General features: G+C 37.2%; 2 protein-coding genes across 2 annotated transcripts; one reads left to right on the top strand and one right to left on the bottom strand.

Moving 5' to 3' along the window:
• Window positions 1–4,018: 4,018 nt before the first annotated feature.
• Window positions 4,019–7,234, bottom strand: apip (APAF1 interacting protein). The gene is made up of 7 exons (XM_077229384.1): window positions 7,054–7,234; window positions 6,860–6,960; window positions 6,195–6,243; window positions 5,971–6,088; window positions 5,762–5,897; window positions 5,399–5,566; window positions 4,019–5,315 (listed from the first exon to the last, which is right to left on the bottom strand). Exons 1-7 carry the CDS (start codon window positions 7,105–7,107, stop codon window positions 5,216–5,218), a joined length of 726 nt encoding a protein of 241 aa, XP_077085499.1. The 5' UTR covers window positions 7,108–7,234; the 3' UTR covers window positions 4,019–5,215.
• Window positions 7,235–8,991: 1,757 nt separating this feature from the next.
• cd44a (CD44 molecule (IN blood group) a) lies at window positions 8,992–14,235 on the top strand. The gene is made up of 8 exons (XM_077229382.1): window positions 8,992–9,734; window positions 11,121–11,286; window positions 11,420–11,559; window positions 11,643–11,708; window positions 12,215–12,592; window positions 13,170–13,223; window positions 13,314–13,392; window positions 13,494–14,235. Exons 1-8 carry the CDS (start codon window positions 9,665–9,667, stop codon window positions 13,687–13,689), a joined length of 1,149 nt encoding a protein of 382 aa, XP_077085497.1. The 5' UTR covers window positions 8,992–9,664; the 3' UTR covers window positions 13,690–14,235.
• Window positions 14,236–14,361: the final 126 nt, after the last annotated feature.

Raw genomic sequence — 14,361 nt, 5'->3', positions numbered from 1 at the left:
CATGGAATTAATTTCCACTGTTATGCTGATGACAATCAATTATATATCTCATCACGACCAGATGAAAACACTAACTTATCTAAATTGACAGAGTGTCTAAATGATATTAAATGCTGGATGACATGTAATTTCCTGCTATTAAATTCAGATAAAACGGAGGTACTACTTATTAGTCCAAAAAACTTCCCACAAAATCCCTTACAATACAACTTTAATTTAGAAGGATGTCCTGTTACTTTATCCACTACAGTAAAAGACCTGGGTGTTATACTAGACCCCAACTTGACTTTCGAAAATCATATTTCATATATTACAAGAACAGTCTTTTTCCACCTTAGAAACATTGCTAAGCTACGTAACATGCTATCTGTTTCTGATGTAGAAAAGTTAGTTCATGCATTCATGACCTCGAGACTAGATTACTGTAATGCTTTATTAGCTGGTTGTCCTGCATCCTCAATAAACAAGCTACAGTTAGTCCAAAATGCAGCCGCTAGAGTTCTTACTAGATCAAGAAAATATGATCATATAACACCTATTTTATCATCTCTACACTGGTTACCTATTAAGTTACGTATCAATTACAAAGTATTCCTACTAACCTATAAAGCCCTAAATGGTTTAGCTCCTGTGTATTTAACAGACCTTCTATCGCCATACAATCCATCGCGCTCTTTAAGATCACTAAATTCGAGGCTTCTGGTCATTCCTAGGATATCTAAGTCCACTAAAGGAGGGAGGGCGTTCTCACATTTAGCTCCTAAACTCTGGAATAGCCTTCCTGATATTGTTCGAGACTCAGACTCGCTGTCCCAGTTTAAAACTAGATTAAAGACGCATCTCTTTAACCAAGCATTCACTTAATGCTTAACCTTTAATACTACTGCTGAATCAGTTCGAGTGCATTAACATTGTGAACATCAGCTATGCTAATTATTTCCCATCTGCCTTTCTGCTGTTATCTCGGGACGCTAGTCCCGAGGTAAATAGCGTTCATCAGCTCCAGTTTGTATCCAGCCTCTCACGGAGACTTCAGATGCCCCAACGCCTGTGAAGAGACGATTCGATGCCTGTGAAGAGACGACTCAAAGCCGGCGATATGTTATGCCATAAATTACTACTTGATTAACTAACTGTATTTTTCTATGTACATTTCCGAAATGCACTTTCTGTAAAGCTGCTTTGAGACAATGTGTATTGTGAAAAGCGCTATACAAATAAATTTGAATTGAATTGAATTGAATTAAACACTTTCTTTATTCCACTCCACTCATGTTAATATTTAAATATTTGCCAAGGAACACTCATGTAAGATGACGTAATATAACAGCAGCCTTCTATCTGTACCGTTTTGACTTCTTTGCTCTCTGTTTTGCTATTATTCTCGTGCTATTATTCTTGCACACAAAGAGCTGCTCTGACTGTCTGAACTGGGCAGAGTGCTCAATATGCTAACGCCCCAGTATAGTGACGGGGAAACTATACTGTCAAAGAGCACCGTCCTTCGGATGAGACGTTAAACCGAGGTCCTGACTCTCTGTGGTCATTAAAAATCCCAGGATGTCCTTTGAAAAAGAGTAGGGGTTTAACCCTGGCATCCTGGCCAAATTTGCCCAGTGGCCTCTGTCCATCATGGCCTCTTAATCATCCCCATATACTGAATGGCTTCATCACTGTCTCCTCTCCACCAGTAAGCTGGTGTGTGGTGAGCGTTCTGGCGCAATATGGCTGCCGTCGCATCATCCAGGTGGATGCTACACATTGGTGGTGGTTGAGGAGATCCCCCCTTCCATGTAAAGCGCTTTGAGTACCCAGAAAAGCGCTATATAAATGTAACAAATTATTATTATTAATATATACTCTAAGAGCCCGAATGGGGCAGAGTAAGTGTAACTCTCGCTCGTCTTCCGAAACAGGATGAGCAGTCAGCGAAATGACCTGTGCCTTGAATGGAGTAGAGGGCACCTTAGGCACATAGCCATGTCTAGGTTTGAGGGATGACTTTGCAGTCGTTAGGCCCAAACTCAAGGCAAGATGCGCTAACGAAGAGCACTTGCAAATCACCCACTCGCTTCACCGATGCTAATGGTAGTAGGAGGGTGGCCTTAAGCGAAAGTGGTCTTAATTCCGCAGACTGTAACAGCTCGAAGGGAGGTCCTTTGAGGGCCCTAAGGACCGTCGACAGGTCCCAGCGGGATGAGCCTCCTAGCCCTTTTCAGAAAATATACCAGGTTATTCCTGCCTATAGACTTGCTGGCCACAGGAGCGCGGTATGCTGCTATGGTTGCCATGTCGACTTTGAGCGTAGAAGGGGTGCTCTTTTAGAAAAGACAGTACCAGTGGTACGTCACAGGAAGTTGGGTCTTCATTCCAGACTGTACACCAGTCGGAGAAAACAGACCATTTAAGGGCGTAGTGGCGTCTCATGGACAGGGTTCTAGTCTCAGAGATAGTATTCAGAGATGGCAGGGATGGCTTCCCAAGCCTTGGCCCTGGTGGCCAGGGGCTGAATAAGCGAATTAATTACGAGCTAATTGTAACCTTGTTTTTACTATGTTTAGAACCCAGTTCGACCGTCCTGGGATGGCTTCCCAAGCCTTGGCCCTGGTGGCTAGTGGCTGAATAAGTTCGGAAGACAGGCTGCTTCAGGTGCACGATTGGTTCGCGCAGATACGCTGTGACGCCATAGGTTCGTGAAGTTGTCACTGCTCAGCCAATAGACTCGCGTAGATTCCGGAAACTCTAATGGCTTAGGCAGTTTCACTGCATTATTTAATAAAGGCTTTAACAATCGGAGAAAATTTTTTTTTTCCCCATAGTGATGCAATACGAATGAACCATATCGATAGGGAACACACTTTATTCATATAGAAGGTTTGTAGTACACAATCACATACACATTTAGATTCTACAAATAATAGGGTCTAATTGCTTAAACTGTATTATCAGTTTATTATATATCTTTAATGACCTAGTGTCAATTTTACAGGACACTGCAATGAAATAAGATTGTCATACTGTATTTTTGGGATCACTAAAGATTATGGATATTCTTTCACCGCATCAGTTGCATTTAGATCCGTGCCAGTGATGGTCTGCAGCAGTTTTGAAAGAAGGGTGCATCAGATTTGATCATATTTTGATTGCACTGAATAAGCTCATACAGTATATGACTGATGAAACCTGCTCTACAACAAGAGGCATTCCCTCAGAGATGAACTGCTGCAGCATATGGAGGAATGATAAAACCAGCCACTGAGGGGGTTTGAATCACCCAAGCTCAGTTCAGACCAGCCCTGTTTGCTTCCAGCAGGTGCGGGTAGCTTGCAAATTACAGGGCCTTTGAGAATAATGTTCATTCAAATGGATGGGCAGGCAGAAGCAGTATAAAATGGATGGCAGCAAAAAAAAATGGCTACATGGATTCCCTTAAACAGCATTTGATAGAGTCTTTCTCTGAGTCCTGACTCTGGTACAACACACTTGTTTTCATATTTCACTGACACTCAAGCTGTTAAATGCAGACGTACTAAAAACAGCTAAATACAAACATGTTTGAAGTTACAAAGGGCACTTCCACAAGAATTCTTGCAAAGTACAAAAAGGCCAGAGACAACACTGCCATCTCCTGGCAATATTACCCAACAGACATAATGCTATGGTTTATACAGACCATATACCTGTATGTATAGCCTACACACATTACTGTTCAAACTTCTGTGTTTAGTATGGATTAGTGCTGTCAAATCGATTAATCATGATAAATCACATCTAACATAAAAGTTTTTATTTTCATTATATGTGTGTGTATACAAATTCTATTTCTGTGTGTGTGTACACTCTACACACACACACACCCACACACACATTTCTATATATATATATATATATATATATATATATAAATATTTAATGTATAAATATAATATACACATATTATATTAACAAAAACATTTGTTAGATGCAATTTATCGATCTGACAGCACTAACAAGGATGCATTAAATTGTGACAAAAAGGTGTATGTAATTTGTTTTTATTTATATATTACATTGTTTTTAAAAATGGTATTCTTTTGAACTTTCTATTCATTTAAGAATTCTGAAATTAATGTATCACAGTTTCCACAAAAATATTAAGCGGCACAACTGCTTTCATCATTTTGAGCAGGATATCAGCATATTAGAATGATTTCTGAAGGATCATGTGACAATGAAGACTGGAGTCATGATGCTGAAAATTCAGCTTTTCCATTACAGAAATACACTACATTCTAAAATGTATCAAAATGGGCCACCGTTACTTTAAATTGTAATAATGTTTTACAATATAACTGTATTTCTAATCAAATAAATGCAGCCTTAATGAAAAACTTATTTAAAAAACCTACTTAAAAAATCTTACCCCAAACGTTGAATGGTAAGTGTATATAAACATAAAAGCATAAGCATTTGAGTGGACCCTACGGAAGAGGATTAGGGCCAAGCAATAATAAAAAAATAAAACCATCTCGAGATTAAAGTCATTATAATGCGAAATTAAACTCGTTAAATTTCGAGAAAAAAGTGGAAATACAACCTTTAGAATTCTTAAATACAACCAATACAGAAATACAACCAATTCTCAAGATTGTATTTCGAGTTTTTTTTCTCGAAATTTAACAAGTTTTTTCTCGAAACACAACGACTTTATTCTCGAAATGTGATGAGTTTATTCTCAAGATTGTATTTTGAGTTTTTTCTCTCGAAATTTAACGAGTTTAATTTCACATTATAATGACTTTAATCTCGAGATGTTTTTATTTTATTTTATTATTGCTTGGTCCTAATCCTCTTCCGTGGTATCCAGTGTAAAATAATACAAGAATAAAAAAACACAATTACATGTTTTTACTGTGTATTTATAACTAGCTATCAATGTATATCATTATACAAACAGCTGTCAAGATTAATGTTAATTATGACATTATGAGGCCATTGTTACTAAGCATCAAAATACCCAAACAAAAAGAATGACACTCATTAGCTTCAGAATGTTAGCCATTCTAATCTGCATTCTTACATTTCATTCTGTTTGCAGGTAATTGACATTTAACTTTCTTTGTAAAATAAATCTTACATGGCAAATGCTGAACTGTACATTTTCAAAACAGTGCGATTTGCAATGAGGATTTGTCGAATGATGGTAACAGTGGTTAATTGTACAAAGTCAAATGTGTTAAACAATGCCTTTATCTTCAGTGGGAAGAGCAGAAGGGTCCAGGCCACACTGTTTCATCTGAACAGCTATGTCAAATAAGTAGTCATAACATTCACACCTGAAAAATAATACAGTTTTAAAAGATAAATAAATATTGTATACATACACAAAATTAGGTGTGCATTTCATTTCGTAGCTTACATTGTCTTTGCTTTTTCCCAGGTCTCTCCCCAGACGTAGACTCCGTGTCTGCGGACGAGAACAGCGCAGGAATCGGGGTACATGTCCATGGCTCGGGCCATGCGCTCTTTCAAGTCTTTCTCCTCTGGGGTGTTCTCAATAATTGGAACAACTAGAGATTCATCATACCTGGGGCCAAAACACATACAAACAGCAAAGTAAAAGCAGGATATTAGATGTTCACACCTATTAATATCTTAACATCACAACTGTTCTTTTTCTGAGATTTAGTATTATTTGACAAGAACACCTTACATTTTACTCATGTAAAAATGGCATGAGTGGGATCAGTGACTAGTGAAGCATCTTGGCAGGATGTACAACCTGTAGTTTGTGTTGGAGTTTCCTTTTCGAATCCCCTTGATCATCTCTTGATGTGTGATGCAGAATTCCTTCCCAGGAAACATGAGAGTTGCCATGACAGCAGACTTTGAGTGTGTATGGATAACTGCCTGAGCTCCTGTGAAAGAAAATGACAATGCATTGCAAATACAGTACAGAACTGGAACAAAACACTGTGTGTGGACACGTACCTCTCATAATGTAGGCGTTCATGAAGAGGGGTGTGCATTGACTTTTTTTTAGCTTCTTCTGTGGAGGTGGACAACTGATGTCCTTCTCATCAATGTCACACACAAACAAGTCCTCAGGCTACAAACACAGGAGTGGAATTATAGTTTCTTGCGTTATTTCTTTATACACATCAACACGCTACTGATGTGTGGTGCATATGACTCATGAATAAAAAAAGCCTTACTTGTATTCTCTCCTTCTGAACACCTGAGGGAGCTATATAAATGTGCTCACTGGGAGAAGAAATAATTAGTTTATGCTGTGTAATGAATTCCATATATAATTAATTACATGAGTACATGAGTTAATTTATTAATTACAATTAATTTTAATATTTTTGGCAGACATTAAGTCCAAAACATCACAGTGATACAACCACACTGATATTATAATGTAGAAATTTAAATAATGACATTTTGAAAATAAAAACTATTAGACAGTTTGGCATAATATTTTATGATTGTTTATTTTGGAGGAAAAAAAAACTTTTGTCTGCCAAATCAAAGTCATGTGGTCCAACTAATATTCATACAAGGGGGAAACAAAACAAAACAGGAAATTATTTCATAGAGACCCTGCAGACCCCCAAGGCTGTGTCGAGGTCAATAAGATAATAAACGTTATAATTTTACACCGCAAATCATGTTTATTCGTCATTAAATATAAGGCAAAAACGTGTATAGTCTATAATACGTGAATATAAGGAGTCCGTTTCTAAGATTTTTAATACCTTCCCATTCTTTACTGTAGACATTTGTATTACGTCACTGTCTGACCCAAATATCAAGTGAATATTGCGGAACACCGTGTATTTTATTATTGCTGTTGCTGTAAGATGCCTTGACTAACCCATGCCGAAGGCTTATTCCTCCCCCGGTTCCTGTCACCCAGCCCAACTCATAGAATAGTCTGCACAGCTCTGGGATGAGAACACGAGGATGTTCCTGATCCTTAAACGATAATATGTCGTCTCGTTAAGAGGTGTAAACAATATCGAGTATGCTATAATATTGACAAGAACAAGAACATTATTTATAGTTTACCCCTATCTTCTTCCCGTTGCTCTCCGCGTGTGCAGTGTTCACTTCCGCCGACATTCTTAAAACACTGAAAGAAGACTGTATAAGATAATTCTGATAAGTTCAAGATATTTACGACATTTCTGTTAGTTTAAGGCGCAAGCCCAAAACAGCGTGATCAAACTATTGCGCAACAGCGGAAGACGGAAGTGCGGAACTTTAAAAGATAAAAGACTCCCAATCAGGGACGTCGGTAAATGTCTAAAAACACAGTTATTTTAATTTAGTTATTTTATCGGACAATCTGAAACCATAGTAATTATGAAACACCGTCTAGTATTCAAGTACCACAGAGTACAATTAAAGTATAGGTTATGAGCATTGCATAGGGCTGCACTTTACAGTATCTATCTACAGTTGTAGGAATGTCTTAGCCTATTGCATGTAGTTTTGGTGTGATCCGTCTTCATATTAGCATGAAAATGTGTTTAGTTATGGTTAAAAACAATATTCCAACGCAATATTTTTTTACATTATTTTTTGTGTGTGCGTGTGGGTGTGGGGTGGATTAGATAAACTTGTGGGTGTGCAAATAAATGTCTATAATTTTCAAAAAGTTGTAGCCTATATTTACATTTCAAAGCAGGAATTTTGTTTGCTCAGATGCTAAAATAGATGGATGGCATTTTCTAGGTACCATAGGCTAGTGCTGAATTTTCTGTGTAACATGAGAAGTGGTCCTTATATATGTTTACAACTATCTTTATGATGACCAGTTTGAGTTTTAGACCATCGGAGTGAGTAAAGTGAGGACATTAAACCGATTTGTGTTACCCTCTCAGATTGTGCTACCGACTATCAAAACAGATAGCTAGGTAGCACAAATCAATAGTGAAAAATGCTATATAGCCTATAGCATACCGACCAGATTATGCTACCAGTATCATATTCATGTGGTTTGAAGCTTTTTGTCAACGTCCACATAGCTACCCATCCATACCTAACCCTTCAATGCAAATATATTAGCAGAATCTGATAGGTATGTTTCTTCAGTACATCGGTCCTCACTGTCTGATACCCCTTTAAATGCCTGTTTGAGGGTCAAGATCTGGTTTTAGGGATACGGTCATTAGCTTTAGGGTAAAGGTTAGGGTTAGGCACTTAGTTGTAATGGTCAAGGCTAGAGTAAGGGGCTAGAGATTGGGAAAGGGGTTAAATGTTCCCACAAAGATAGCTGTACAAACGTGTGTGTGTGTGTGTGTCTGTGTCCATATTTGTCTAATGTAAATACCTGTAGAATAATAATGAAATAGGGGGCTTTTAAAGATTATCAGAAAGAATGAACTGTCTGTTTATATGTTAGCTCCACGTTCAAGACCATTTTGTTTAGAATAACAATATAGTATAATAATATACTAGGAAAAGGACTGATTTTGTACATGACTGTACAAACTGAACTCTATTGATCCCCATCTGTCACACAAGTTATTAGGCACAGTCATTTTGATATTGGCCACTTGCAAAATTATGCAGCTCATTGTCTTCTCAAATGATCAATCAGTTACAGAAAATCAATTTATTCCATTTCCTGGAATTACAAAAAAATATTTTATCTCCTTTTTGTCACCAGTTTCTTTAGAATTTCTTTAGAACGCATGCTGATTCATATTAACTTCATTGATAAAATGTCAAGGAAATATTGTAAAAATATATAGTAGTTCTTAAATTCCATTTAAGATCAACAAGTTCCAACATGAAAAACCAAAACCGCAGGTCTGGCTGGTGATAACCTCCTATGAGCCACCTTTTACTTTCTTACACACTTGAAGCAGGAAGTGAACGTGTATCAGCACACATGGGGCGAGGTGATTTTTCACACACCTGAGTCAGCCACACACTGTAATGTTTGCAGTGACTCATCATAATACATGAGGCCAAACTAGCTTCTTACTCCCACTGCTCAGCCTTTTCATTTTGAGAAGAAGAAGAACACAACACATTCTTCCAGACATGCATTTAAGTTAGTCCCAATTTATATAGATGCCTTTATGTAATTACATTTTAAATCATGTTGTTCATGTTGTAAAACACTTGCTGCTGATGTGGAATACAGGTAAGGTTAGGGACAGGTTTGTGTTAGGGTCAGGATTAGATGTAGGGTCAACTGTGTAATTATAGATGCAGTTACAGAAATGTATTACAGTAATTACTTGTTGGTGTTTTTTAAATATACATGAATGAAGACACAATTTGAACATTTATTTAGACCATAGAAACTGCAAATAGTGCAGTACAAAATAGTGCCTACACATGTACTTACAAACCAATTGATCTCAATGAAACTCCATGAGTTTCAAGGTGTCTGGTATGTTAATGCTGGCTGCACAGATGCAGAGCGAGAGAGAGAGAGAGAGGAAATGTGAGAGACAATAGTGAGGGTGTGTTCTTTATAGCACCACCCATCATTGCTCATCAAGTAGCCTACTTTAGTCTGAGCATATAAAAGAGGTGAGACACATTTCTAGAGGGTTCAGAAAATTACAAAGGAGAATCAAAGTGTTGAAAGAACCAAACCAGTTCAGGGCCAACAAACAGGTATACTTCCCTTCACCTAGCACATGACACAGCACGGACCATGTGGACTTTGTTACTTGTGGTACTAGCTACTGGATCACCAGCTCTACTTCAGGCAGCCCCGGTTCAGGGTGAGTGATGGCGAATGTGTTACTTATTGATCTCAGAGGTGCCTCTGGCATAGTCTTGGTCAAGACGTATACAGGCAAGATAAAGATATATTTACGATTTTAGTGCATTGACGAAATTCTTTGTAGATACATTTCAGATTTTGCGATATGGTTCAGGACAAAGGTCTTGGGTTGTATTACAGAAACTTCATATCTTTGGAATGAAATTAAGATCTGACATGTTTCAACTGATACCGCTATGGTTAAAGATAAAATAGGATTCCAGAGTTATGATGTTTCTGTAATACAGCCCCTGGCATGTTAAGTTTATTTTACATATAATACAATATAATAATATAATCTCCTTTACTCAGGAGTTTATTAATCTCCTCCTCTTTTATGCCCGGTACACATTGTATGATTTTGGGCTGTCCCAGACGAAAGATGACCAATCGTTGTGATTTCTGTGGTCGTGACTCCTAAACGTTGGTCCTAAGTAGTACAGTGAGGTCCAGAGACATCTGTTGTCAAGGTCTTGCAACCAAAGATAGCCTGCGATACATTTCTGACAGTGATCGTCTCACAGTGTTTACTGCTACAAACTACGTCTACTGACCAGCCAATAAAAATGCAACATGAAATGGAGTATTGATCAATGCGACATGCCGCTAAAACTTAAAACTACTTACCTCAAGCTCCATTTACAAAATTGGCCTCTTTTCCCTAGCCATAACCACATATTCTCCTCTCTCGCTTCCTCTTTTATTTCAGCGCACATAAAAACCACAATTGCCAAAGTGCACAATTCATCGTGCTCAATTTGTTTACCACTAGTGCATGCTGATGACGTTTTATACTTCTATACTAACTTGCGTCGTAGCCTATGATTTAATATGTGTCATCAGCGTACAGTCTACATACATGTCGTACCCAATTTATTAGATCCAGTGTGATTTGTAATGATCTTGTCTGCTACAGACTGCGATTTTGGCAATCCTATAAGATCATACAGCAATCTCGGACCATCAAGTAGTATACCTGGTGTCTACTTATTCCCTCTTCTGCACACTATAGGCCTATATCAGTTGTTCCAGTAGTTAATTTCTTTAAAATCACTTGCTGGTCTAAACATGCTATTTTGAAACAAAAACGAAAGGTCCTTTTACAAAGTCGAAGGCTTACAAATGGTCTTGATGTTACAGATGTGCTCATGTCTGCACATGCAATGAATCATTAAGAGATTCATCTAATGATACCTAATGCTAAATTGCTCATCCATCACACACAAAGCCTACATTTGGCCCTCATTTACAAGCTAGTCATTAGTGTGATTATACATGGAAAACAATTAATACATAAATTAAGATTTCTGCCTTTGAATATTTACATTAGTCTCTCTTTCGACAGGTCATAGTGGCAGATGCAGCTTTGCTGGTGTTCTCCATGTTGAGGGGACCAGCTGTTACTCTCTGACTTTCCAAAAGGCTGTCGAATTGTGTCAGAGTTTAGATTACAAACTGGCAACACAGGAACAGATCATTGAAGCTTACCAAAAAGGCTTGAGAACATGCAGGTAAAGAAAACATTTTGAGAACAATAGCCTTAGCCTAGAGCTAAATAACATGTTCAGACATAAACGCACTTCTTTTGATTTTGCCTAATGGCAGTACTTAATTTTTTTTAATGAACCCCACACCTTTGTTTAGATACGGCTGGATTTATGGTCAAAATGTCACGTTCCTCCCACACGTTAATGCTCCAAACTGTGAATCCAGTTCCACGGAGGTCACCTTCCACCCTAAACCAGCAGAATATCTTTCTGATGTTTACTGTTTTAACCCATCAGGTGAGTGTAAAGAGAATAGAGTGTCTTGAGAAACAATATAAAAATATATATCTTGTTGACTTTTAATTTTCCTTCTCTCAAAGATTCATTAAACTGTGAAGATACTGTTAAAAGTAACTCAGGAACCAATGGAATCACGGCCACAGAAAGTAAGTTCCATTTCTTATTCCATGCATTGCCTCGATTTACATTTTGACACACGGTACTTTATTGAAGACATTTTGATTTAAATTGCTTAGAATTAGTGTATTAGCTTTACCTTTTGAGTTTAGGGGTGTGTATTGTGAAGAAGCAAGACATGCAGCAGACATACACTTCATTGTTCATAATCCAACCACGCCTAATCCAGAACATTAGTCATATCTCTGTGACGTCAGACATTTTTACGCACCTGTAGTACCGCAATGAAGGAGGAGCAAAAAAGTTGCTGATTTGATTTGAATACTTAGGATGTAAATACGTGTTCATTATTGTTTGCTGTTTGACCATTCACTCTGTACTAACATAGCAAAGTATCTGCGTAGTTTAACATTAAAACTTGACCTTCCGATCTTTTATTTTGTTTTTGGTGTAAGCACAGCAATGCAAAACACTGATGTATCACTTAAATATTTAAGCTTTTTGGCAGTAATATTTTATGTGATTTCTTGCAAAGATGAAGAGCCACATGAAGACATTCTTAAGGAGGTCAAGACTGAGGGCTTTCTAGTAGATTTGGAGGAGATAATGGGAAGAGTAAAAAGAGAAACTTCCCCTTTGGATGACATGGAGGTCCCCAGAACAGTTCTTCCTGATGTGGACATAAAACCTTCTACTGTTCCTACCTTGGACACTAAAGGCCCTGCAAACAAGCCTAGTTTTGAGAAGAGCTCATCCTCTGTTGCCCCCAGTGTTTTTTTCCCTGATACAGAGGGGAGTGGATCAGCATCACCTGAGCCTAGTCAATTCACAGTAAGGTCGATTACCACAAAATCCACACAAGATACAGTTGGGGTTCCAAAAGTGGCTTCAAACTTGAACACCAGTTCTGGAGGTAAATGTCCCCACAAAATCCCCACCACATAGCCCTCTTATATTTTCAGCCAACATGTTTCTGCCTCAGAGTAACAATCAATCAATCAATCAATCAATCAATCAATCAATCAATCAATCAATCAATCAATCAATCAATCCACAGATCAATCAATCACCCACATGTCCTACATGTTGAATATTAGTAGACTGTTAGGTTGACATATACTTGCAAAGTTACTTATAGGCAGTCGAATGTCTGTTGGGGACCAGTCCACTAATACTCTAATGAGAGTTAGTTGACATGTAGTTACAAAGTCACTTAAAGTAAACAGAATGTTCAGAAGGGATCATCACAAATAAAGTGTTACCCATTTTTTTTTTTACCTGGAAACAGGCTTCCAACGGATTTAGATCCATCTTTGCACATATAGTTTGGCCATTGATTATAGTTACATAAATAAGCTACATTTTAATTGACATTAATGTTTAATATCATCAAGTGGTACATAACTTAGATGCTTATATATGTTGGTCAATTTTGTAATACATAATATTTTGAGTTATCATGTCTCATTACAAATGTATCTTCAATGCAGGTCGAGTTCGAATCCTTCATCCAAAACAAGCCAGACAAGCGGATGGACCATCTAGTAAGTTGATGTGAAAGCACTGCAGATGCTATCAGTTTCTTCACTTTTTATTCAACTGACATAATAGAATAATGTTTCTCTCCTCTACAGCTTGGTTGATAATATTTGCATTCTGTGTGGTTATTGGAGCCATTATATGCATACTTGTTGCTATTGCCACTAAAGACAAGTAAGTTTACTTCTAAGATTTTTTTCTTCTTCAGTAAATTCTTTACAATTATCAGACATTGAAGCCTGGCTTTAGTTTACTCAATGTAACTCCTTACTTAGGTGGTATGGACCGAGACAGAGCACAAACATCACGACTGAGGAGCACAACAAAGACTACAGTAAAACAGAAACACTGCCACTGTCAGAGAAAGAGCAGGAGATAGTGGCACTGATGAGTGTTACGACCCTGAATGATAAAACAGAGGACATTACAGCTACCTGTCTGGATGAGCATGAGAAAGAGTATTTAATGTAACACAGATGAAGCTGATGGAGAGAAATGGCTAACATTGCCAGAGCCTGAGTTTTAAATAAAGCTCTCAAAATAGATCAAAATAATAATAATAATAATAATAATACACAGTATGCCAAATAAAAAGTATCTTTAAATACTACCGGTAAAAAAAAATAGTGGATACTGTGTAGGTTTGAATACTCTGCTGTTGCTTTTATTTGCACTGATGATTTTTTTTCTCCAAAAAATAGAGTGTGATTTTCTTTCATTTTATTGCTTCAGAATTTTTTTTGTTACATTTCATATTTCTTTTCCTTTTTAAAGTATTATTTCAATAATAGAAAGTGCTTATTGTCTCTTATTGACTGACGATTAAGAATGATATGGTGAGAAAACATTTTATACTGGTTTTCATCTGTTTGTAAGTACTATGTACTGTGTGAGAAATGATGCATTTTTGATTGTTAGACATTGCCCTGTCTTTTATAAATAGAGATACCATATCCAGTTTTTATTGCAATGAGGCAACTGTAAATCTTTGCATTTATTAAATTGCCCATAAAGACATATTTTGCCAGCTCTCACAGCACATTTCTTTCAATAAAATGTATGATATGGCAAATTTACATATAGTAAAAGCATATTTACACATTTTAATAAAATAAATTTGACACCTACTACCTAAAGAATTGA

Source organism: Siphateles boraxobius, unplaced genomic scaffold, assembly GCF_051911475.1.
Source record: "Siphateles boraxobius isolate OS27281-9 unplaced genomic scaffold, OSU_SipBor_1 130, whole genome shotgun sequence".
Taxonomy (NCBI): Eukaryota; Metazoa; Chordata; class Actinopteri; order Cypriniformes; family Leuciscidae; genus Siphateles; species Siphateles boraxobius.
This window is presented reverse-complemented; position numbering and strand designations above follow the sequence as displayed.